The sequence below is a fragment of the Sapajus apella genome, unplaced genomic scaffold, assembly GCF_009761245.1.
Source record: "Sapajus apella isolate SASKATOON/1434 unplaced genomic scaffold, GSC_monkey_1.0 scaffold180, whole genome shotgun sequence".
NCBI classification, from domain to species: Eukaryota; Metazoa; Chordata; class Mammalia; order Primates; family Cebidae; genus Sapajus; species Sapajus apella.
In genome coordinates this window covers 1,077,931-1,103,954 of record NW_022437120.1, presented here as the reverse complement: position 1 = coordinate 1,103,954, position 26,024 = coordinate 1,077,931, and the positions used below count along the sequence as shown (strand labels likewise).

Here is a 26,024-nt window from a genome sequence, read left to right as displayed (position 1 = left end):
GATTCCCCTCCTTCGATCATGAAGCCACGCTCCAGAGCGGCTGTCATCACACATACAAGGGCTGGAAGGGTTCATTTTGAGTAAGAAGCCACTTTTCTTGGCAAAGAAAATGCTACCATCTGTGCCAAACGAATGTAGGTGACAGTCCCCAGCCCAGCTCATCTGAGCGAGCCAGGAGCATGAGAATGCGGCCTTCGTCATTCTCTTCTAGGAGCTGATATCCTTGGCTCCATGCCAAAGGCTCTAAGCCTGCACACTGTTGTGCTCTTCTTGTTCTGTCCCTGGATAATGGAGAGAGGCAACTATGCTAAGGTCTGGGGGCATCAAGGCTGGGGGTTGGTTCTAGCCCTCCTGTGAGCAAGCAGCAGACCAGGTGGGCAGAAGAAAGGTGGTGTTTCCTCTATCTGGCTTGTGAAGACTGCAAAGAGGTTTAGATGTACAGGAAGAAGCGAGGCTGTGGCCCACCCAGTGCTGTTTCAAACCAGATCCACATCAGAGACCTCCTCTTCCACCCCTCTGTGCAGTGGGGGAAAAATGGAGGAAGAATGGAGAAAATGATGTAATTTGGTGCTTTTTTTTTTTTTTTTTTTTTTTGAGACGGAGTTTCGCTCTTGTTACCCAGGCTGGAGTGCAATGGCGCAATCTCGGCTCACCGCAACCTCCGCCTCCTGGGTTCAAGCAATTCTCCTGCCTCAGCCTCCTGAGTAGCTGGGATTACAGGCACACACCACCATGCCCAGCTAATTTTTTGTAGTTTTAGTAGAGATGGGGTTTCACCCTGTTGACCAGGATGGTCTCGATCTCTTGACCTCGTGATCCACCCGCCTTGGCCTCCCAAAGTGCTGGGATTACAAGTGTGAGCCACCGCGCCCGGCCGGCGCTTTTTAAAAACCTGTAAATTCTTCTTTCTGAGAATCAGGCTTATATCTGGACAGGGTCAGACATCCGTGGCATGAGACGCTCCTCAGCCAGAAGAATCACCTTCATGACCATGGGCCAGACAGGTTCATGGGACTCAGAGGGGCCACGGCTGCAGAGGGACTGGGCTGGGGACATGAGGATCGTCAAGTCTTGAATGATTCTGCGCCTGATGAGGTGTGGTGTGGGGGATCCCCAGGCCATGGGGAAATGTCATCTTCCCTGCCCAAGGCTGTGTTATGATGGCAGCACGGTTGGGCAAGAGAGATGGGTCCTCTTTCATTCTGGCCCCAGATCTGCTTGGGTGAGTGTCCTACCCATCTCATTCCTGGTACCCATCTTGTTGGCATAGGCCTGACCCTGCAGAACCAGGTGACGCCTGCCAGAGGCAGAGTGCAGGAGAGCATTGGAGACACGGGAAGCTTTGGGGTGAGTGAGGCCGGGGAGGCTGATCTGAGAGCCTGAAGCCTCCCCAGTACCCCTCATCATAGCCTTAAGAGACATGGAGCTCCCATTCTGGATGTCACAGGCTTGAGGCCGTGAGCTCAGGCGACATCACCCCAATGTCATCTGAGGGGACTGAAGTTTCCTTTTTCACAGAGGCTGGGAGAAGAGGCAGACCTGCCAAGCAGGGAAGAAGCAGAGCTTGCAGAAACGACTCTAACACCATCAGTCATAGCTTGGTGATACTACCAAGTTTCTGAGAACAAAAAGTAGAGCTAAATGTTCTATGTGGACAGAGGAATAAAATATGGGGCTTAGCGGACATACTTGATAGGGGGGTCATTAGGGATTGAAAAGGAGATCGTTTTTGTATTCTCGATCTCTGGGCACCAACGTGCTTACCAGGCCTAAATACTGCAATGGATTATTTTCCATCAGGGGGTCCCGCGAAAGAAATGGGCCCAGAGACTTAAAATTTTTTTAAAAACCTAAAAACATCACGGGCATTCCTCTGGGAAGCAGCTGAAGCAGCAGCCCTGAGGGGTTGTCAGGGACTCAGACACATGATAGATTAAATGCTGATGCCCAGTGTGGGACAGAGTGACCCTGCCACGGGGCAGCCTTAAGTATCCGGGCTTTCAGGATCAAAGTCATCTGGGTCTGGAGACACAGTCACCAGGCAGTTTTAGCACTCAGTGTGTATGAAATCCTGCCTTGACGCCCAGGGCCAGCCACTGGAAGGGGAAGGGCCTGTGGGGAAGAGAAGAGCCCAGAGGAGATGATGCCAGAGAGTTTCACGGTGGCTGGGAACACGGGGAGCGGCTAGTGTTGGCCATGAGAGGATGATGATAAGAGCACAGCGATAGGCTGGTCCTTGCTGTCAGGTCTCCCCTGCCCCTTCCCTGCCTTGCTCTCTACTTTCCTTGCTTTTCTTTCTTCTTTTCCCTGCTGCTGCTCACAGGCACGTATTTTCATTTCCTCTGTGAAGAAGGCCCTGGCATGATGGAGGGATTCCAGGGAGGGGCGAGGATGCCCTTCCAAGAAAAAGTGTGAAAATGAAGATTGCTGAAATGTCCTGTGATCTCATTGTTTCCTGGCAGCTAAGACCCTGGAGGCCCTCCCTGAGTTGGAAGTTGCCGTCCCAACTCCTGGTGCTCACGGTCAGCTCAGCATCAGCCATTCTCTTTGTCAACTTCATGTAAACGTGGCAGGATGCCCACACATGCACTAAGTGTGCAAGAGAGAAAGAGAGGTGGCAAATCAAAACCTGTGACTGTGCTGAAACAAAAAGAAGAAAGGAAGAAATTCAAGAACAGACACACAAGCAGAAGTGGCAGACGTCCCGAGGAGACACAAGAGAGCATTTCAAGGAAGATGCGCCAACGACAGATGTGGGCCAGCTCCAAGTGCACAGAGCCACAGACCCAAGGCAGACAAGAGGTGGGACCCCACCAGCTAAAGCGGATGCCCCGCCCTCCAATGGCCTCACCTTCCCCAGCCTAGCAGAGTACACCACGGAGCTCAGGTATGAAGCCCTTGTGAGGAGCATGCTGATGCAATTCAGAAAAGAGCCTCTGACTAGATTCCAATTCCCAAGTAACTCTCCAGGAGCCCACATGTGGGTCCCTTTGATGGGGGTGCTGGGTCCTCGTGGCTGGTCTTCATTGCCGCCTGGCCTGCATGTGCTCTGTTCGTCCTGCTTCCTAGAGATGGGGGCTCCTCCTCCTCCTGCCCACCAGGGAGGCCTGAGGGAATCCCCGAGTCAGGGATGGGAGAGGGCCACACCACAAGGCTTAGGAAGGACGCATGAAGTCCAGGAAGTCCAAAGAAGAGAGCATTCAGTTTCGCAACTGATATGTGAAACTTGTTCTTTAAAAAAAAAAGGTTTTAGATAAACAATGAAAGGGGTGGGAAGGAGAAGCCTCACTGAATAATAATTGTTTGAAAATAAAAATAACTCCACAAACATTAAAAAAATCCCTCAGTTATTGAACGTCTGTTAAGAATAGTTCAATGTGAGGTGTTGCACCCTAAACAGGTATATTTGGAAAAAAAAATAGCAGCTACACACAGCAAAGACTAACAGTATTTACTTAAAAATATTGTGTGTGAGTCTATATATATATATATATATATATACTTATATATATATATCTTTTTTGTGATTTTTTTTTCTTTTCCTTTTTTTTTTGTGCCCAAGTAGAGACACGATGGGATTGAAATGATGCCCTAGAACAGAAATATTCTTTAAAGGAACAATACTTTCAAAAATAAAACTTTTTAAAATGATTGAACATACTTACAACACCTGCAAAAATTCAACTTGATACAATGAGAAAAAAAACAGCAGAATCAAATCCTCACCCAAACAGCACGGCCTCTAAGGCCTGGAGTCCGCTGCTGGTGTCAGCCTCACCACCCAAACCAGGGCTCGTGGGCAGGAAGCATCCCTTCCCCACAACTCCAGAGACCCCGCCCCCATGCTCTGCTGAACCAAGCCATAATCCAAGTCCATCTTACATCAGTTTTTTATATCTCTGGCAAGACCTCGCAGCAGGGACACACACATATATACGTGTGCTATGGGCACACACACACACACACGCACACACACTACACACACACAAAATTTCCCATTCAACCCAGATGCACCAGGTGAGCTGAATGATTTTCAGCCAACCACAATGGTGAAAGACAGAAGCACCAAACAGTCTTTGAAATGGGTCAGTTATTACAATTTTGACTTTTTATATATATGTATATATATATATATGTTCTAGTTTTCCTCTTTGTGTTATTTTTTTTTAAAAAAAGCACAAATGAAAAATGAAGAATTCTTTCCAGATCAATTTAAGGCTTCCCACCAAATGGAAACAGAAGAGGCTTTACACAATATCACATGTGATAAATGTCTACCATTCACAGCCTTAAAATGATGGAACTAATTGTTGTTGCCAGTCACTGATTAAGTATTGTGCCTTTAAATTGTCGTTCTTTTTGCTACTATGCTGAGTTTTATTATTACTGATTATGTATATAGAAATCTCCTTTAATTGGCTTTAGAATGTCCTGTCCTTACCGAATTATTGGGGTGGCTTTTTGTTTTGTTCTGGTTTGCTTTTCACTGGGAAACGAATGTGATTCTTGCTAGGCAAATGTTAAAATGGCACATAGTCAGCCTTCAAGTAGCTTCTCCAGCCGTTTGAGTTTCAAACAGCCCTTGAGCTCCTAGAAGGCTCTGCGAAGTGGGGAGAAGGTCAGGAGAGGAGGGGAGAAACTGAACAAGAGGGAGGGGTTTTATGCTTTTGGTTTGCTTTTGGTAAATTTGTTTTCTTCAATACAAATAATCAGATAGGAACAATAATTGCTCTGTGTTGTATTTGTGGGTTGGTTTTTGTTACGCTTTTAGATTTGTTTTATTTAATTGTTTAATTTTCCCTCTCCTGGTGCAAAAATCACCAGAGAGTTTTGCATGAGAAAACGTGACAGTACTTAATGAAACTCAGCACCTAAGGGCATAAGGCAGTTGAAGGTTTTTGTTTGTTTGTGTTTTTGTTTTGTTTTGTTTTGTTCTTTCAATCAGCACCAATCCCATAAATGATCTACACTTGGTGTAAGGTAAAAAACTTTTTTTTTCTTTTGGAGTGGAGACAACTCCTCCTTCTCCACTCTATGAACCATAGCGTGGGATTTTTCAATACTGTTTCTTATGTGTAAAAAACAAAAGAAAGGTTTTCTTTTTGTTTTTACTTACAAAACATAGAGAATATCTTTGTATACATACAGCGACTGGAAAGAAAGCTTATTTGAAGGGGTTGTGACTTATTAATTTTTTTTGTAGTGGTGGTGTTGGTGTGGCGGTGGCGGTGGTGGTGGTTCTGTGTATTGGGGGAAGGGAGGGTTATATTTCTTGCAAGCGGTGTTTACCGCAAACCAAACTTAAAGTCCCCTTCTCAACTTGGGTCAAGATGCTCTTAGAGTGAAGACTCATACTGTAGCAACTCATAGAGGAGTGGTCCGTCTCGATATCGAATGCCTACTGCGGTGGGGGTGACATACTGCAGAATGTTAATAGTCCTTCTTAGCCTCCTGTCTACAAAATGAGCATCCCAAGCTGGGTATCGCTTTCTTGGCATGTCAATCTTAATGAGGGGCCCTTCTGGGGGGTAAGGACGCCCCAACGGGGTAGGGGGCCCCATGGGTCTCACTTGGAAAACGGGCAAGCAAGTGTCAGCCGTGAGATCCTCCTGTTGTTCCGTTACGGCTCTGGTGGGCGTAACCTGGGTCCCCTGGTACCCAGGGGTCTGAGGCGCCATGGGCTCAACATCGGGGGGCAAAGGGATGCCCCAGAGCAGCTCGGCACAACAGGAGCTGGCAAGGATCTTAACTCGTGGCCCCATGGGATGCAGCACACCGTAGTATAAGAGCATCAGTGCGATCCCAGCCACAAAGCTAATAAAGACACAACACAGTGCTGGCACCGCATAGGAGTCAGTGGTCTCCGGGTCTCTATAAAAATACCAAAGGAACGTCAAGGCAGCATTCTCGGTCAAGACTATCGTATAATATGCAAACATTCGATATCGAGTCCGCCCTTCCTTGACGTTAAACCAGCAGAAAATGTACACAATCCCTACCACCATGTTGAAGAGGATCTCCTCCCACTTGGACATGCAGAAGTCTGTTCCGCCATGGATGATCCAGAAGGCCATGGCGCACCAGTGAACCACCACGAAGATCCCAAAATAGAGCTGGAAGATGGAAGCAAAGAGGGCAAAAGAGATCACTCGGGATGAGATGGTGAAGAGGCGCCAGAAGACGTGGATGAGAGCCCCTCTGTAGCTCATGCTCTTCTTGTCGTCCCTGGAGTCCCGCAGCAGCTTGTGATAGGAGGCTAGCACCCAAGCCAGGGACATCAGGGAAGTCACAGAGGAGACACCTGCCGGAAAGACACAAACCCACACAGTCAAAACCTTGGACATCAACCACGGGGCACAGAGAAGCTGCCGGCTGAGGAGACGCCCACATACACCACGATCTAAAGGAGGAGGGAGAAAGAAACACAGAATCAGGAACCGAACTTGGAGGTCACAGCTGCTCCCTATGCTGATGGCTTGGGAGATGGAGCTTTTGTTTCAACAACCCCTATTGCCATTTTTGGGAGCTCAGTGGCTCAAGGGTGATACCGAGCCGGGTGTGTTTTCCTAGGGGGCTGAGAGGTGGGGCCACCACATCTGCTATAAACAGGCCTTTGTGGGTTCCATCTTAAGGAATCATGCAATCCTGTGGCACACAGATGCGTGGCCAGCATTGGTGTCCCAGTCACCAGCAGCCTGTGCTCCCGGAGGAGCCCACAGGAGTAATCACAATTCACTATTTCATCAATAGTGAAGACCTAGGGTTTACTCATTGCCCTGAGTTCCACACTGTTCTCCTCTGAGAAGGTGTTAGAATCACACTTCTGCCTTTTCCTCACTTCACTCAAAGTCCCAAGAGGCTGTTTCCTGAAGCTTCTTCCATTTAGCTTCTCCCCCACCCACCCAAGGCCACCAAGATCCAGGATACTGGGATATCCTGCCTGTTTCACAGGCTGCCTCTCTGACCCACTCTGGTCTCCACTGGCCTCACTACAATCCCTGTTGCTTTCTCCAACCAACCGCTGCTCAAGTGCCCTGAGGCCTTGACTTGTGAGATCCTGTCCTTCTCTGGTTGCACTCCGGGTTCAACAGCGGCATCACTTGGGCTTTGGGGTGCCTCTTCCCCTCACTGGTTTTCCGAGGTTTCCTAAGCCTCTGCATTTTATTCCCTGCATTTCCTCCCACAACGGGCAAATATTCAGACAGTTTGAATGTGTCTAATCCCAAGTCATACTCCTATTGCCATGGAGTAATTTTATATCCAACTCTGACTACTTGATATTTGCAACTAAGCCAAATGAAACACAGTCCATTGTTACTGAAGCCTCCCCAAATCCACCCATGAACAGCCAGTCATTATTCGAGCGCTGTCATACAATATCCACTCAAGCAAGATTCCATCACCAGCCCCCAGCTTTCCACGCTCCACACAGTCCATCTGGGGCCTCTTTTGTTGGTCTTTTCTTGCAAAATTTCACAACTAAATGTCAGTAAATGCAACAGGAGACCTGAATGCTGTCCCACTGGCAATGACTCCTTACAAAAACCCTATGCTCCCACGGAGCACAATTCCCCCACAACGTTCTTCCAGGTTGAAATCAAAGTTACCCAGTCATCTTCTCTCTTAAGCTCAAAGATCAGATCCAGAAGCCCCATTCATCAAGAGAGCAACTAAATTTCCCCAGACCACCAGGCTTCTGCTTGTCTTTCCCTGGGACCTGCCCCGCTCCCCACAGCTCTCCAAACCCCCAAGGAGAATCCAAGTCCCCTACACGTGACACTCTCCAGGCACCGGCTCTGCCTCGCCTATCTCACAAAGCCCCCTCCTTCCATCATCTCAAGTAATGCTCAGGGTCTTAGCTTGCAGAACAGTATGGTGCAATAACAAAACCCGCTAACTGTTACAATAGGCATGTGTCACTTTCGGAGTAATAACAACCGTGGAGATTGGAAACAAACGTGGCAACACGATCCCAAGTTCTCCATGGAAATCTATCTGGAAAACATCTAAAGAGCACTCAAGGCAACTTTCCTTTTGCTTCTCTAGAAAGCTCTGAATGTGACCCGTGTCCTGCCTCACTTGTGGTACACACAAGGCATCTCACATGTGCCTGCAGTGGTGCACAGGGTTGGTCAGTGAACATTTTAGTGCTTACATTGTCTGTTAGGCTGCAGCAGGGAGAACTCCCCTTAGGAGTAATGCGATGTAGGGTGTGGATTTCTGCAGGGCAGAGGATGTGCGATTACATTTTTTTTTTGAGATGGAGTCTCTGTCACCCCAGCTGGAGTGTAGTGGCCTGATCTCGGCTCACTGCAACCTCTGCCTCCTGGATTCAAGCAGTTCTCCTGCCTCAGTCTTTGGAGTAGCTGGGATTACAGGCACCTGCCACCACACCTGGCTAATTTTTGTATTTTTAGTAGAGACTAGGTTTTGCTATGTTGGTCAGGCTAGTCTCGATCTCCTAACCTCAGTATCTGCCCGCCTTGACCTCCCAAAGAGCTGGGATTACACGTGAGCCACCATGCCCAGCTACAATTTTTTTTTTTTAATTTTGAGACAGTGTTTACTCTGTTGCCAACGCTGCAGGGCAGAGGTGTAATCATTGCTCAGTGCAGCCTCAACCTCCTGTGCCCAAGTGATCCACCAATCTCTTATAGCTGGGACCACAGGCCAGTGAGCCTGGCTACCTTTTCTATTTTAACTTTTTTGTAGAGACAGAGTTTCTTTTCTCCTCTTCCTCCTCCTCCTCTTCCTCCTTCTCCTCCTCTTCCTCCTCTTCCTCCTCTTTCTCTTCTTCCTCCTCCTGTTTTTCTTCTTCTCTTCTTCTTCTTTTTCTTCTTCCTCTTTTTCTTTATCCTCTTCTTTTTGAGAGAGAGTCTCACTCTGTCACCTAGGCTGGAGTGCAGTGGCACAATCTCCACTTACAGCAACCTCTACCCACCAGGTTCAAGCGATTCTCCTGCCTCAGCCTTCTCTGCAGTGGCTCACTTAGAAAATTTCCATCTGGTCTGAAGTCAACTCATTCTCCTAGGTAAGAGCCAAACACACAGGAACCAGCTGTGGAGGCCCTCAGTGAAATTCCTGGACAGGCCTGGGAGCATCCACAGTTCCCTTCCACTTCCAGCTCCATCATTTTCTGCATTCTGAAGATCAGACTGGAAATTGTTATACACTTCACGTTTGACTGTGACAAGTTCTCAGCAGTGACCTTCACAGCTCCCTTTCCCTGGTGCAGACCAGGAGGCAGGGCTGGCAACATTCCCACTGAGCTGACCTTAGTGCAGTGCAGCTGGTTGGGAAGTCATGGGGCCAGAGCCCCTTATGGCTGAGGAAGGGCAACTCCCCTGGGAAAGGCTTGGAGAGAGGGCCTTTGGGCGCTGATCCCCAGCCCTGGGGTCTCAGGTTCCAGAAATGGAATGGCCACACCTTATGATTGATGGCACAGAGCCAGAGGGGCAGTCATCAGGGAAGGTCCTGTTTGGTGGTTTCAATGCCCAGGGGTCATGGCCAGATGGGGCACTAAGCACAACTTGTGACTGTGGGCGCCCCACCGAGTGAGAAGCGCAGTGACAGGGCATCGTGCGAAGGATGAGATCCTAGAACCTGGAGGGAGCAGATGAGGCAAGAGGGCCAGGAGGTGCCATGGAAGGGGTCAGGCCAGGCAGGGAGGCTGTGACAGGGATGGACCAGGGTGGAGCTGCATCAGGGCACCAGCCTACAGGAGCCCCGACACATCTCCAAGATGGGAACTGAAGGAGGAAACAACGTTCAGAGCTCCCCGCAGGCAGAGTGCAGCACGTGGGGGAAGTCATGCTCCAGAAAGCCAAGGGAGTGCCTAGAAACAGTCACCAACTGCCCCTGTGTTTTGCAGAACGGGAGGTACAGACCCAGCCGTCTGCCCAGAGCATCAGCTCAGCCCCATCAACTCACGTTAGAAACACACTTGATGAAGTGGGACCTAAGCATAGAGCAGGACAGGAGTGGGAAGAGTCAGCTGTGTGCAGCCCCCCGGATCCCAGCTTCCTGCCTCTTTCTCCCCAGCTCCTTCTTCCCAGCTCGTTTCCATCAGTGGGTAGCCAGGGTCAAGGTTCTCCCATTTACACAGCATAGGCCCTGGGCCCTGCATCCTCTCCTGAAGCTGTCCTTCCTCTCCTTATCTCATCTTCTCCAAGCTTCCAGAAGGCAGCCACTTGCTCTCCTCACTCTCCTGCCACCCGCTTTCCTCCCAAGTCAGCCCCGGTGGAGAGCTGTTGCTCAGATCATGCAGCATTCAGAGGACTGCTTCTGTGCCTCTCCTCCTGCCTCTGTGTGACAGTTGGGAATGGGATCTGCTCTGTCCTTCTTCACACCCCACCCTTAGCTGTTCCCCAGTTCTCTTTCTGCCATCTCTTGAGCTCTTTATGGTAGCCTTTTCCTGGCAGGTTTCTTATCCCCATATTACAGATGAGGAAACTGAACCAGCAGTGAAGAGACGTGGATGTGGCCACAGCCACATCCTGACACTTGCATGCTCACCTAACTTCTATGGCATTGTACCCCAGTGGGCTGGACCCCCAGAGGTGCCCCAAACAAAACACAGGCTTAGCTGGTTATCTGTTGGTCTGTACATCAAGGACCAACATCTCCCTCTTTCAACTCTGGCCCCTTCCCCTCCCTCCCTGCCAGGGAAGCTAACATTTGGGGGATCTCCACCATCTGCTCTTCAAATTCCTATTTTGTATTTCTCCCAAATTGAGTTCCTTTTAGACAGCAATTCTTCCCCTTCCATCTGTCAAACTTCCCTCTGTCTTCCCACATTTAAAAAAAGTCCAGTCTCTTCTTGGAAATGTTCCCAGGAAAGTATAAGGCAGCTGCGTCCACCGCCTCTCTAAGCATAATATACTGTCTCCCATCCTCGTCTCCACCCAGGAGACACGCAAGAGAGTGACATGACAAATGTACTTTCCTATTTGGGCAACGAAGAGGGAAGAAAACAAGCATCCTGATGCCTTCTGTGAGCCAGGCTCAGAGCCGTTAAAGAACCTGCTCAAGGCCACACAGCTAGTAAGCAAGAGAGCTCATACTGAAACCTGAGACTGTTTCACTCCCCAGAATCAGGATCTGCATGTGCTGGAGCTGGCCAATTGTTAAATCGTGGGCTTCCTGATGTCATGTTGCAGGCTTGAAATCGGCATGGTGGGAGTATTTACACCACAGCAATTGGCAGATGCTACAAATCGGAGCTCCAACTAATCCTGCTAAATGCTGGTTGTTAAACATTTACCAGCATACCACTGGTCAGGATTGCATCCTTCTTGAAAAGCATGGTGGGTGTCTCTGCAAATTAGAAGGGCTTGTCTCCAAAGGGCCCTACTCCACATTCAGTGGTGTATGTCTATGTGGTCTTCACATGCAGGGCACTACCTGGCTATCAGTTAGAATCAAATTCCTTAGTGTTAATGAGAAAGCAACAAAGAAAGCAATCTTCTTTTAAAACTTTTGCTGAAAATATATACACAGGAAATATTAGGCTGGTGCAAAAGTAGTTGTAGTTTTGCCATTTCAATGGCAAATAATTTCAGGTCTAACAGGTTGCTTTGAGTAGTCTTTCATAAGCACTGACATGCTCATTTTCATTACATTTCTGTACTTGAAGAGGGTGTGATCCAGATGTGAGATTTCCACATAGGGTCACTTTAATGCACCTCTGACATCTCCACATGTACCCTTAAGAAGGGTCAAAGAAAACAGACAGTAACCACATCTGTGGCCCTAAGCCTCAGGACTGACATACATGTGGCCGAGGAGATCAGGAAAAACCCAAAGCTGATCGAAGTGGCCTGGTGTAAACATGAGAGAGGAGGATTTGGCCATCTCAGGAAAGCCAAAATCTGAGCAATCACACCATACCCTGGCTGGACAAAAAGCTCTTTGACATAAACAAGATGAGCCAAGGGAGAAATAATTCAAATCTGGCCACTACGGAGGTAGTTTTTGTCATAGAGCATCAGGTCTTACCATGGTTTCTATGAAATCTCTCTCTTTTCTTTTGCGTCTGAATTCATGCATATCATGTCATCTGCTAATTTATAGTAAGTTCAAGAACAGTGATAACTTTCCTCTATTGAACAGCCACCTTGACCCAGACTCTATGCTAGGCACTGCACATAAATTCACTCAGTTGTTCTTCCCTACCATGCTATCCACAGTAGTAGGCTGATTTAAAGATGCAGAGACTGAAGTTCACAGGCTAATTAAGTAACCTTACCACATCAAGCAGTTAAGAAGTTGTAGAACTAGAATTCGAACACAGGCCTGTCTGAATCCCAAACTCAGATTATTTTTTGAGTCACTGGGAAAGATCTCTCTCCATCCTCAACCAAAAATTAAAGAATTAACACTGAGGTTTATACATCGGTTTCTTATTAATTTGGTTATCACATGTCAATCAGCCCTCTGATTATCTCTGTGAGCACTAACAAAGTCAAATTTGTAGGTCTACACAGCTGAGGACCCACCCCTCGGAGGCCCTGCCTGAGTGTTCAAGCCACTGCAAAGCTGGTGACACACTGTTCTATCTCTCTTGCCTGAGTGGCTAGAATAGCCTCCTAACTGGCCTCTCTGCATCTGCCCTTAACCCAACACTCTATCTAACCTACAGCAGCCAACATTATTAAGCTACAAGGTGTCCCTCCACGTGGCTTCCTGTGCCTGGTAGACCATCAGGGCTCGCTGATTTTCAATGCCTTTTGTGTGGAAGAATGTATACGCCCACCCTGCTGGACTGAGGTGTGGCCAGGCACGTAAGCAGAAGGGCCATGTGGCCCTGCCAGGCAGAAGAGCATGCTCACCCATGCTCCAGGAAGAGACTGATCCATAGGGACTCTTGACTCACTGGCAACGAGCATGAAGTAAATCGAAAATGTTTGAGGCCAGTAGAACTGTGTAGGTATTTTAAAGGGCAGCACAGCCAGCCTGTTCTCACAGAAGTGCTAAGTCACCCCAGGTAAAAGCCATAGTCCTTAGAAGGGCCAGCAAGGCTGCCTTGGAATCACCCATGGAACCAGCCTGCTCCCCCTTCCCAGGAATCTCTGCCTCCAACGGGTTCAAATCTAAGCTCTTCCTGTGGCATCAAGGCGTCTGTCAAGTCCCCTTTGCCCTCCCTGGGGACCTCTCCTGCTGGCCCCTCAGACATGCTCCAGCCACATTTGCACTTGCTAGTTCCTCTGCCTGGAATGCTCTTCCCCCGCTATCCCTACATTGTTACACAAATGTCACCTTCCCACCAAGACCTTTATGCAATGATCAGCTTCTCAGCCAGGACCCCCCCCCCCCCCACACCACCACACTTAAAACTGCAACTCCCTGCCATGGTTTGAATGTGTCCCTCAAAAGTTCATGTGTTGGGAACTTAATCACCATTGTAGCATTGAGTTAAGAGGTGGGGCCTTCAAGAGGTGATTAGGCCATGGGGGCCCTGCCTCCTGAATGGATTGGTGCAGTTAACACAGAAGTGGGTTAGTTATCCAGGGAGTGGGTTCCTGACTTTAAAAAAGTAGTTTGGGCTGGGCAAGGTGGCTCACGCCTATAATCTCAGCACTTTGGGAGGCTTGAGGTGGGTGGATCACTTGAGGTCAGGAGTTCAAGACTAGCCTGGCCAACATGGCAAAACCCCATCTCTACTAAAAATACAAAAAAAAATAGCTGGGCATGATGGCATGCACCTGTAGTCCCAGCTACTTGGGAGGCTGAGGCAGGAGAACTGTTTGAACTGGGGAGGTGGAGGCTGCAGTGAGCTGAGATTGCGCCACTGCACTCCAGCCTGGGCAACAGCAGTATTCTGTCTCAAACAAAAAAGTAGTTTGGCCTGAGCTCTGTCTCTCTCTCCGTGCTCCCCCCCACCAACTCTTGCTATGTTAAGATACAGCAAGGAAGCTCTCACCAGATGCAGCTTCTCAGTCTTCAGCTTCTCAGCTTCCAAAACCATGAGGCAAGTGCGCTTCTATTCTTTATAAATTACCCAGTCTGTGATAGTGTAGCAGCCGGAAATGGACTAAGATGCCCCTCAAGACCCCCTCCTGCCTTCTTGCTTTTTTTTTTTTTTCATGATAGCATTTTGCACCATCTTGATCAACTTTTTCTCTTACTTGTTACTTTCAGATTTTTAGTTTTACTATGTTCCACGGTGAATGTTAGCTCCTCAAGGGCAGTGCAGGGATTTGGTCTGGTCCTTCTGGAATTACATGCAACATTGTGTGGGTATTTTTCTCATGAAGGAGTCCACAGCTATTTTTGGATTTTTTTTTTTTAGGCAGAGTCTCACTCTGTTGCCCAGGCTGGAGTGCAGTGTGGCGCGATCTTGGGGATTCTTAAGTAGGCAAACAAGGGAAGGGATCATGACCCCCTCCCTAGCCGCCATGACCTCCCACAATGCTCTCCACATAGGGGAAAGGGAGGTCCCTGGGAGCAGTCATGTATGCCTTTGTCACTTAGGAAGAAAACCTTGGGCTTAAAGACAGGGAAGAAAAGGAAGTCAATTTACTGAGTATTTCAGTGCATCAGACATTATGCCAGACTCTGTGCAAACGTTTTTTCATTTAATCTAATAGGACAACAATCTCATGAGAATGCCTGTCAGTGTCCCTATTTTACAGAGGAAGGAATTGAGGCTCAGGCAGGTAAAAGAATTGGCCTAAGGTTACTGTATTAAGTAAGTCTTTTTATTCTGAGGCTTTCACATCTGAGGGAGAAGGAGAGACCCTGGAGGAAATGCCCCACCCAGGGTTAGCCAATTCGTAGTGAAAGTAAAAAACTCTCTGTGAGCATGCCTTTCACATGCAAACCAACTCATCCAGACCCACAACTCCCAACCACCTCCTTTATGGGCTCGCACTCTCTGGGTCACTATCCAACCATCCTCATCTCTCCAGGGCCAGGTACCAGACAACTACAGACAACCCTGAGACCCCAGGGCTAACAGAAATGAATCAGACTAGCCATCCAAAGCCAGCCTCCTGCCCTTACCTGCTCCTTCCTGTGGAGACCACAACAAGAGCCTTTGCTCATAGCTCTCCCCTCTCCCCCTGTCTCCTGACTCACTTGGGTGCTTCTCTGTGTGCCCCCCCGTACTGTGGCGTGCCGTGTAACCCTCTTCTTGAGATTTGTGAGTATATTAAACTATCTTTTCCGTGGCGGCTGCCTTGATCTGTTGGTTCTATCATACCTAAATAATAATAAAGCCTGTATTTTGAAACTTACAAAATTAGCAAGCTCTTGGAGAGGGGATTCACACCCAATACACCCAAGATGACTTTGAGGTCCAAGGCTCCAAATGCTGGGAAGTTACAAAGCTGAAAGCCCTTCCCAGCAGGCTCAAATCCAAGCTCCCATTCATGGGGACCAGGGCTTCCATGTCTAGGTCAGGCTCCTGGTCCCATGTTCAAGATTTAGTGACAGTAATTTGCTTGCCGAGACATGAGGGCAAAGTGGTTCTGAGGGTGTGCTCCAGAGCCAGGCTAGATGCCACCCTCTTCCTGCCACATGAGGCTGGATACCACCCCCAATTCCTCATCTGCAAAAAGGCAATAATAATTGAGTACCTCTCATGAGGGTGGTATGAGGATGAAGGGGCAGGTGGCCACGAAAGGGCTTAGCTCAGTGCCCAGCACAGAGCAGCGTACACCAACAAACAGGTGGGTGTCAAGAGAGACGCACAGATCACATACATATGCCATGTTTGTTTTTGCCCATGTCACTCCCTCTTCCTAGAATGATTTGCCTGATCTTTGCTTGGCCATCTTCTCCTGCTCATCCTCCAAGCTCAGCCCAGGCATCATCTCCTGTTGGGGCCCTCCTCTGAATCCCTAGGATGCATAGATTGTCCCCTCCATGCTCTCAACAGCACACTATGCATTTTCCCTCCATGGCCAGTTTTAAATTTTATTTTACTTTACTATTATTTTTTAAAGACAGAGTCTTCTTCTATCACCCAGACTGGAATACAGTGGTGTGATGATGGTTCACTGTAACCATGAACTCCTGGGCTCAAGCAATCCTCCCACCTCAGCCTCCTGAGTTGCTGTGATTACCGGTGTGTGCCACCACACTGGCTTTTTATTTTTTATTTTTTTGGTGGAGATAGCGGGGGTCTTGCTCTGTTATCTAGGCTGAGTTTGAAGTCCTGGCCTCAAGTCTTAGGGTCCCAAAATGCTGGGATTACAGGTGTGAGCCATCATGCTTGGTCCTGGACACTATTTCATAGCCACGCTTTCTGTGCACCCTCTCTCTCTCCCTTCCTTAACTGTGACTTCCCTGAGGACTGCGCTCACATTTATTCTCAAGGACAGAAGCACTGTCTTATCCATTCCTGTGACCTCCATGCCTGGCACAGAGAGGACACCCAACAAATGATTTCTTAGATGATGAATACACAGCCACGTTTTCCCAATCAACGCCACAAATGTGAAATCCAGGTGGTGACACTCTTGACGCCCTGACCACAGGATGCTGTGAACAGAACCCCCTTTCTCTGCTATCCTCCCTGGATTATCTGAGGCCAGCAGGGCACAGCTCCTTTAATTGCTCAGTGAAATCAACTTTCCCCACTGTGATAGTGTCCTAGGGCTTCTGTAACAAATTACCACAAACTTAATAGTCGAGAATACAAATGTTATTAGCATACAATTATAGGGTCAGAATCTAGAATGAATTTCACTGGTTCAATGCTGAGCTATGAGCAGGGCTGTGCTCCCCCTGGAGGTTCTGGGGGAGAATCTGTTTCCTTGCTTTTCCAGCTTCCAGCTTCTAGACCTGCCTGCATTCCTTGCCTCATGGCCCCTTCCTCCATCTTCAAAACCTGCAGCATAGCATCCCTCCAGTCTCTCTTTTGGCTCCCTTGTCACACTGCTTTCTGTCTCTCTGATCTCCTGGCTCCTTCTTATGAAGATTCCTGTCATTATATTGAGTCCAATTGGATCATCCAGAATATTCTTCCCATCTCAAAAATCTTAATCACATCTGCAAAGTCCCTTTTGCGTATAAAATAACATTTATAGTTTATGGGGGTTAGGAGGTAGACATCTTGTGGGGCCACGTTCAGTCTACAACAACCACAATCACCCATTTAACAGCAAGGTAATGGTTCTCAACCGAGATTGCACCACTGCACTTTAGCCTGGGAGACCGAGCAAGACTCCGCCTCAAAAAAAAAAAAAAAAAAAAAGGAGAGAGAGGTGTGTATAGAGAGAGTGTATGTATATATAGAGAGGGTGAGTATGTGTATATATAGAGAGGGAGGGTGTGTGTGTGTATGCATACAGAGAGAGAGGGTGTGTATATACATATATAAAGACAGACAGGATGTGTATATATAGAGAGGGTGAGTATACATATACATAGAGAGAGGGTGAGCATATATATCTGTATATGAGGGGGGGATAGGCAGGTATATATATATATATATATGTGTGTGTGTGTGTGTGTGTGTGTGTATATACAGAGAGAGAGGGTGTGTATGTATGTATATATACATGTGTGTATATATACACACACATAGAAAGAGGCAGTGCCTATAATATAAAGAGAAAAAGAGCGTGTATGTCTGTATATATATATAGAGAGAGAGAGAGAGAGAAAGGAGGGTGTATATCTATAGAGAGAGGGTGAGTATATAGAGAGGATGAGCGTATATACATACACATATGGGAGAGGGTGAGTATATGTAGAGAGGGCGTGTGTGTGTGTACATACATATATAGAGAGACAGGGTATGTATACATATATATATAAAGAGAGGGTGAGTATACATATACATAGAAAGGGTGTATGTATATATATATATACACACACAGAGAAAGAGGGTGTGTGTGTTTGCATATATATAGTGAGTACATAGAGAGTATATGTCTGTAGAGAGAGGGTGAGTACACTATAGAGGATGAGTGTATATACATATATGCAGACGGAGAGAGAGGAGAGAAAGAGGGTGTGTGTGTCTGTGTATATATATAGAGAGGGAGAAAGGGTACGTATATATATACAGAGACAGAATATATATCTATATAGAGAGAGTATATCTATATATATATACACATATGTATCTATACAGAGAGAGGGTATGTATGTATGCCGCTCTGTGTGGATGTGTGTGTGTGTGTGTGTGTGTATAGTCTCCGTATTTATACTCAAAATATATTGAAATTACATTGTTCATATACTTGTTCATTGCCTGCCTCCACTAAAATGTTGGCCCCAGGACGACAGAGGCCCGTCTGCCTTGCTCATCTCTGTACCCCCAGAGCCTGGCTAGGGTACCATAGCATCCTCTGTGGGAGATTAGGCAGATAGGATGATTTCCAATTTATAAGGCGACAATGAGGCTCACAGAGGTTAACCGTTACCCTGCCCCTTAGCGAGATTCTCAGCTGCAAGTGCCCTGGGCGACACAGGCTGCCAGGTGAAAGCACTTCACTTAGCCAAAGCCTTGGCAAGGATGGAGGCCGTGTGCACCCCTCAGCCACTGCTGTTGAGTGCTTCCTTCCCGCCAAGAGCAAATGTCATCACTTCACCTCCTAACACCCCTCTGTGATAGAAGAGATCATCAGGGTTTACAAACACCATCACTGAGGCTCAGGGAGGGGGAGAGACCTGCCCCAGTGCATGCAGCCATCAATGCAGAGCAGGTGTGCAAAGCCCCAACTAGGGGCTTCACGTGGTGTTCATGGGCGGCAGCTTTTCTCCCAGGTGACAGGAAGGCTGTGGAGTTCCTGATAAGCAGAGAAGGACCCAAAGTCCTTGGCGACTGCTGGTGAGGTCGAGCGGTGAGGAAAAGGATGGGGTCCCAGCAGCAGCCAGAGGCAGGAGGATCTGGGCTGGGGGCCCCAAGATTATGTTGCAGATAATAGGCTTCAGAAGCCAGTAGTACTCACGCCAGGGCCTGGCAGCCGGGGGTGGGGGGTGCAAGAGGCCGGGGCTGCATCAGGACTCACTCTCCTTTGGTCAGGTCCAGGCCCAAACCTTGCCTTGGGATGGCCCTTGGGCAAATTCCAGACCCCTGGATCTCCTCTGACCCACCAAACACCTCAGACTGGTCCAGAATTGAACAGGTCAATGGGAGTAAGCTTCCCAGATGAAAAAGGTGAGGCTCAGAGAGTGCCCCCCGCCCCGACTCCGCCATAATCACCGCCTGTAACCGTGCTTACCTGTCTTGGCAAGGCAGGGTGAAGGGCAGCTCACAGGGGGTTGCCCCAGGTGTCCCTTTTGGAGCCTCTTCCCGAGTAGTGCATCCCCAGTTGTGAGGGGGACAGAAACAAGACAACAGTATTCATGAAACTCCTGGGCCTTCCTTGCTCAGATTCGTAAGGAATGGCAAAGATCTCCTGGAGATCATTTAGCTATGGTCTTTCCTGCAGCTGGAAGCTCCCACGAGGTCTCGGGTTCTTGAAAGCCTCTGATGTGCGTGTCAATAATGAAGCACCACTGCTGCCTACACCTGACCATGACTCCCCCTACACTCCTCTTCCTTAGGCCAGAGGTGAAGTGGGCTTCAGGAGGCCTTCTTCTCCTCACGTGTTTCTGAGACCCAGAGAAGATGAGATTGGGGAGACCTGAGCAGTCTCCCCCGCAGCGTCCTAGCTCAGCTGACTTGTGAGAGGGGCTCCTTAACCCCGGGATTCCCCATGTGGGAAAGCAAGGGAAATCTCACAGAAGACCAGCTCCCTGGGCAAGACCCCAGGCAGGCCGGGATGTGGAAGCAGAGGGCTCCCTGCTGGCCTCCTGGGGAGTTCCTGGTTCCCATTACAGACGTCCCCCTCCTCTCTCCCTCCTGGCTACCCTCAGACACTAGGAGCTCTCCCTTTGCTCAAGGCCTTTGTCTGGGCCACTCCTCCTTCCCAGGACACTGTCCTCCAGCCTGGCTGCCTCCCCTCCTGCACGTCTTGGCCCCACCCTCACCTCAGTGGCACCTTCCTGGTCTCCCTGTTGAAGGCCAGAAGGGAGCTCCACACAGCTATTCACTGCACGCGGCTATTCACTGCACACGGCTCTGCCTCCCTCCTTTCTCTTCCAGCTTGCTTGCTCTCCGTGCACTCCATTTTCTAATAGTGAAAACACTTGCTTTATTTATTGCCCGTCTCCCTCTCTCTCCATGAAGCAGAAGCTCCATGAGGGCAGGGTTTTCCGTTTTGCTCATTGCTGTATCTGTCCCCAGCTCTTGGAACCGTGCTAGGCACATAGTAGGTGATTAGTGAAGTTACTGAATAAGTGTAGTCAATGATCCACCTGCAGCAGCTGCTCAGGCTCTGAACTTGCCACCCTCAGAGCCACCCCACAAAGCCACCTTGCTCCCTTACACTGGCAGAGGAAGCCTGTGCTCACATCCCTCGGCTCCAGCATTCCATATGCAAGCATTTCCACGTGCCCCGTTGCTAATTCATCTGTATTCACTGTCATGAACCCCACTGAGTTCACCTTTCTCCGTTTTGCTTCTGTTTTAAGAACCCTCCCTCTCGCCATTGGTTGGTAGGGCGACCTCAGTGCGGGCCTCAGAACGGCATGCAGGCTCAAGCCAGAGGCACGCGGTGCAAGGATTAAAATTCCTGCAAACTCAGTTTAACAGGGTAATCCTCTCAAGCATCGTTTAACAAGAAGCTGCTTGGAGCTGGAGCAGGACTTGCAATCGACGCCAAGCAGATTCCTAACGGCATCTCAAAATGAGAGGCGAAACGCAGAGCTGGAGGAAGACTGTCCTCGGGGGAAGTGGCAGAGGCCAAGCCCGTGTTCTGGCGGGAGAGGCAGGCAGTTCTGCGCTGCGTCTCTCTCCTTCTTGGCTGTGGGTGAAGATGCGAGCCAGCTGGGGAAGGGGGTCAACAGGGAGTTGTGGATCTTCCCCTTGATTTAACTGCTCAGGGCAGAGGCACAGCAATGCCATGAAGCGCCCGGAGGTGGGGCTCGTGTGGTGACAGATGTGTGCGCCGTGAGGTCTAAAAGCTCAGAGTGTTCCTCAGAGATGCCCAACCCCAAGATCAGCACCGCAAGCCATGGAGAAGGAGGGGCTCCACTCCACTCGGGATCCACCAGGCAGCGGGGAGCATCAGCAAAAGGCCAGGACATGGGAACCCCCTGCCAGTCTGGTCAGGTGCCTCATTACACGGTGTTCAACATAGTGGATCAGTTGTTTTTGGAACAAATTTCACTTCTCATTCCTAAGGAAATGGAAATTCACAGCTCAGGTGCTGAGCTCGGATCCAATACCTTCACCTCACACAGCCAAATCACCACCCCTTTCCGGGTGGCAGCTTCACCCTTTTTAATCAAGATCCCAAGGGTTGAAATAATCACCTTTTGTGTCCTTGATTTAGAGGGTGACAGCTAATGTCCTGTATGAGTAGGGCTGGAAAGAGACAAAGTATTTTCATATAAGAAAAAGGAAATCTCCCACAAAGAGAGATGTGGATGTCTTTCATTGTGGGGAGAGGAAAGAGGGAGGCCATTCAACTGATCAACTGATCCAACCACCAAGAGCCGGGCCCCTAGGCCCTCCCTCCACCTGAAGACGGAAGCAGGCTTTACCCACAGAAGGGACACTTGGCCAGGGAGACAGAGCAATGGGGCTGATGCTTCCTGTGGGATGCTTTCATCCTCACCAGGGAAAAAAAGAAGCAAGTGCTTGCCAGGTTAGAGCCAAAGAGAAAGGCACAGGCATTTTTGCCTAATGGGAGCAGAGAAAAGTAAACGAACACTCGCCCTTCTGAGTTATTTAGATGTTGTCAGTCTGAGCTCTCGCTGGAAAATGAGGTGAATGTGAAGCTCAAACACAGGCCTCTGGAAGGACTTTTGATAGAAAAGGAGCCTGCCAGTAAAGGTGAGAAAGAAGAAAACTAGCAAGGAAGTTAGCCCTAAAGAGACACAAAGCAGGATCCCTGATTGTCTCTTAAAGCTCCAGGTCTGTTTAAAGGAAGAACAGTGTTTATATGCACGGTTTACAATGTTCTCATGCTTCTCTGTCTTAGCAAAGATGCTCTTTTATGGCGCAGATGTGGCACTGGTACTTGTGGTTATGGATGTCTATGTGGGGAGTAGGGAACCCTCTGGGAGAGGCATGGCGTTTGGACCACGTATAGGTGCTGTGTGATGTGCTCAACTGCAGGCCGGGGGTGGCAAGAAGTACAGGAGGCTTTCCATAGTACCCTCTTTGCTGTGTGACCTGGGCAACTTCCTTCCCTCTCTGTGCTTCACCTTTCCTGTGTTGAATGGGGAGGGGGACTGGATGGCCTGATGGGCAGTGTCTTCCTCATCTCCACTCCCAGGAGCTCCTGCCAAGTGCTCTGTGGTGGAGTAGGACCATGCGATTTTATGCAGCATGTTGAGGTCTGCTTTTGATCATCTCTGAGAAAATTCCTTGTTCTAGGAAGAAGTGTGTCCCCAACCTGTGTACCCTGAGCAGGGCTGGTCTACATGGCACCAGCTGACCATGTTCTGGGGTCAGGGGTCACTCTAGGTTCCAGCCCCAGCACAAGCTGTGATCCCATCTGAGGACACACAGTCTCGTCCTTTGCTGAGTTAGAGTCTGAGGGGCACACAATGGCTCAGAGGATATCTGAGGGCACCTGGGGTTTCCTTGGAGAGTTCCTGAGGTGCCCTGGTTTTTCAGGGCCGGAGAGATCTAAGGAGACCAAAGAAACATGCACATATTGGAAGTGCAGGGCACTGGGCTTTCACAGTGGGCTGCTCACTGACTGAGGCAGTCACCTTGGCCTCATCCCTTGATCACTCCGGGCTTCAGCTTCCTCATCTGTAAAAGTGTTGAACTACACATTTTCTCAAACCCATGTTTCCAGCACAAAGATGCTGTGCTTTTGCGTGTGGGGAGACAGGTAGACGTGCAGCCTTAAAAGATGCTAGAATCTTGTTATCTATCAAAAAATCTCAGGGTCTTCCAAGTTTTGAGGCCAAAATGGTGACAGTATCATCCCACATCCATCTCCTTCTCCAGAGCCACCCATCCTGTCCTCGTCTTTGCCTGGGTAAGCTCTTTTGACCTCTGGGTCAGGATAGAAATGCTCTCCAAGGAAAGACCAGGCAAAGGGTGGTGAGCTCATGTCTTTCTCACTCGCAGGGTCCTGGGGAGCTGGAGGGTCCTGGTCCCAGACCCATCCCCTTGCCTCCTGATCAGGCCAAGCTTAGCTCTGTAGTACGACAGTGAGGCTTCCCTGTGTATGCTTGGAAGAGGCCCACCTAAGGGTCTCTGGAAGACTCAGAACATTTGCAAAAAGCCAAGTCCTGGGCACAGACTTCGGGGGCAAGGGGCAGAAGCATGGCCTTCTGACCGTGTCAGTGTGACAGCATCTGGGGCATGCACATCTGTGTGTGCTGGAGCTGACGGTCCACATCCATGCCCAGTTTGGCCACGGCACACACCACCCTCCACTCCATCCCCACAGCAGTGGCCGGTCCCCGCAAAATCCACACAAGTCTGTCAGTCTCCTCAAGACTCAGCCACTGAGCCATCAGCAAAGACTCAGTCGTCCTTGCTTATGGCTTTAGAGCAGGACTCCCTAGGTAGAGATCCCGGTGCTACCACTTCCAAGCTTGAGGCGTTGCGCACAGCACCTAGCCTTTCTGCTCCTCTGTTTCAGTGTCTGTAAAATGTGAATACAAAGTGTCCACTGAGGGCTTCTCTTCTGTGGGACTTGAACGGGTTCATTAATCCCTTCGGCCCCTCTGGACTAGTCTCTGGCATACGGCAGAGCTCCCCTCAAGTCTGAATGAGCCTTGTTGAGGTCACCATCTTCATCGCCCTCCTCACCGCCACCACTGTTGCCCACACTCCCTGCAATACACCCTGTGCCCTGGGCACCCAGATGCTCTCAGTCTGCCCTCTCCAAACCCTTGCCAGCCTCCATTCCCTGGCATTTGTGGTCCCGCAATCCAGAAAAGCCTCTTGACATTCTCCTTCAAGTGAGCTCTTACTCATGCAACAAGACCCGAATCCAATGTTACTCCCTCTGTGAGGCCCCCAGAAATGGTTACTCCCTCCTCCATGCTCCCAAGGAACTTGTGTGTGCATCTGTTACAAAATTTAAGAAGCAGAGTGCCACAGCATAAACTCCTGAAGGGCAGGCATCTTTGCAAACCCATCCCCAGCAGGTCTGTCCTGTGGTGGGTGGTGCTGTGATGATGGGGAAGTAAAGTGGCCATCAGAACCTCATAAGGGGAGGACTCCTCAGCAGGGGCTGGGCCAGAAGGGCTGCCCCAGGCCCTGTGGAGGAGAGGGAGTTCCCCAAGCCTGGTGCCTGCTAGTGTTTATGCAGAACCACCAGATAATCCCCAAAGGAAGGAGGTGGACACAGCCATAACTCTTCATCCATCCCCAACCCATCTCCCCAAAGATCTTCCTCCAAACACCCCCAGTGAGAAACCACCACCCCTCTTTCTACGACCGCCCCCAGTACCCCTATTGCATCCTGTTGGCTCATGCTGCAGGACAGACCTCAAATCTGTCCATTGCATCCTTTCCCAAACACCCTCAATCCCACAACCTCACACCTGGTCCCCCCAGCCTCCAACAGGTGCTCCTAGCTCAGCCCTTGCTTCCCTCCCTGTGCAACAGAAAGCGGACCTTCTCCAAAAGCAAGCCTGGCTGTGTGCTTTTCCTCTGCAGCTCCGCTCACTGCCTTTGGAATAAATCTAAGCTCCTGTGGTCCCCCAGGCCCTTCCTGATTGGGGCCCTCTCTGCCTTTCTCTCCATCCTCTCCCCACCCCAACCGCCAAGCTCCAGTCATGCTGAATCCTTTTGCTTTCCAGGACAAGTCAGGGTTTCCTCCCTTCAGAGCCTTTGTGGAAGCTGTTCCCATTGGCTAGAAGGCTGTATCTGCTCTTCCCAAGTTGGTTCCTGGTCATCATTTGTACTCAGCCTAACTGGCAGCTCTCTGGAGGGGCTTTCTCCAATCCCACCTGGCTGTCTGCTTCAATACACTTATCACCATGCATTGTCTAACTGTTTCTGTGCTGTGTCCCCAGAGAGAATGGGAAATTCATGACAGCATGGGTTATGTGTGCTATGCTCCCCACTGTTCCTCCACACATTGCATGGCTACTGGATAACACATCTTTGTTCAGTGTATCAGGTACCCAAAATATGCCAGGCGACATGCTGTGGAGGTGGATGTGGTGCTTATCAGACCTTTGCAGCAGCCCCAAAAGTACTTGTTATTCCTAATTTACAGGTGAGGAAACAGGAAATTAACTTGCCCGGTGCTGTAAAGTCAATACGTGGCGGAGCTGGAATCTGCACGCAGCCCTGTCTGACTTTTCCTGCTGATGGCTTTTCCAACCCTGTCCCAACCCAGAACACGAGTGCAGCCTTAGCAGACACAAGACCTACCACCAGTGTAAATGTGACATGTCAGAATTACGTGCTCCTGTCATTTCTGTGTTCTTCTGTTTACTTAAACTTTCAAGGAAGACCCTGCTGAATGTTCAAATGGCTCCAGCATAATAATTGCATAGTATATTACTATTATTTCTCTTGAGTCTGTATTTATGGGGAAACAGGATACAAGTGTATCTTACAGGCTGAAGATTATTCTGTCAGCCCAGTGATTAGAGAGAACCAGAGAGTGGAGAGATGGCAAGGGAGGGAGAGACTGGCACTGGCAAATCCATGCAAAACTCACCTATTAAAGTGATAGTCATAGTGATCTTTCCAACCATCTGCTAGCCCTAACGATATACAGTAGACAGGAGTCATCATAAAGCCCAATAAAGCAAGGTCAGTGAGCGACAGATCTCACCAGTAAAGCCTGAAGGTTAATTCAGAAGGTGCATCTACAATAAAAGCACTATGTTACCACCACCAAGAAAATAGCCAGACATCCTGCAAGGCACTTGACATTTGTCATGATGTTTCATGGTCATAACAACTCTCTATGACAAATACTAGCATTATCCCCATTTTAGAAATGAGAAAACTGAGGAACAGAAAGACTCAGTAACTTCCCTAAGGTCAAAGAGCTATCAAGTAACACCTTTCCACGCTGCAACCCGCC

General features: G+C 49.1%; 1 protein-coding gene across 1 annotated transcript in view; it reads right to left on the bottom strand.

Annotated features, from left to right (window-relative positions):
* Positions 1-3,436: 3,436 nt before the first annotated feature.
* XKR6 (XK related 6) overlaps positions 3,437-26,024 on the bottom strand; it is a 287,672-nt gene continuing 265,084 nt past the window's right edge. The window contains exon 3 of the mRNA XM_032268377.1: positions 3,437-6,301. Coding sequence (XP_032124268.1) covers positions 5,337-6,301 — 965 coding nt within the window. The 3' untranslated portion in view covers positions 3,437-5,336. The remainder of the gene's footprint in view (positions 6,302-26,024) is intronic.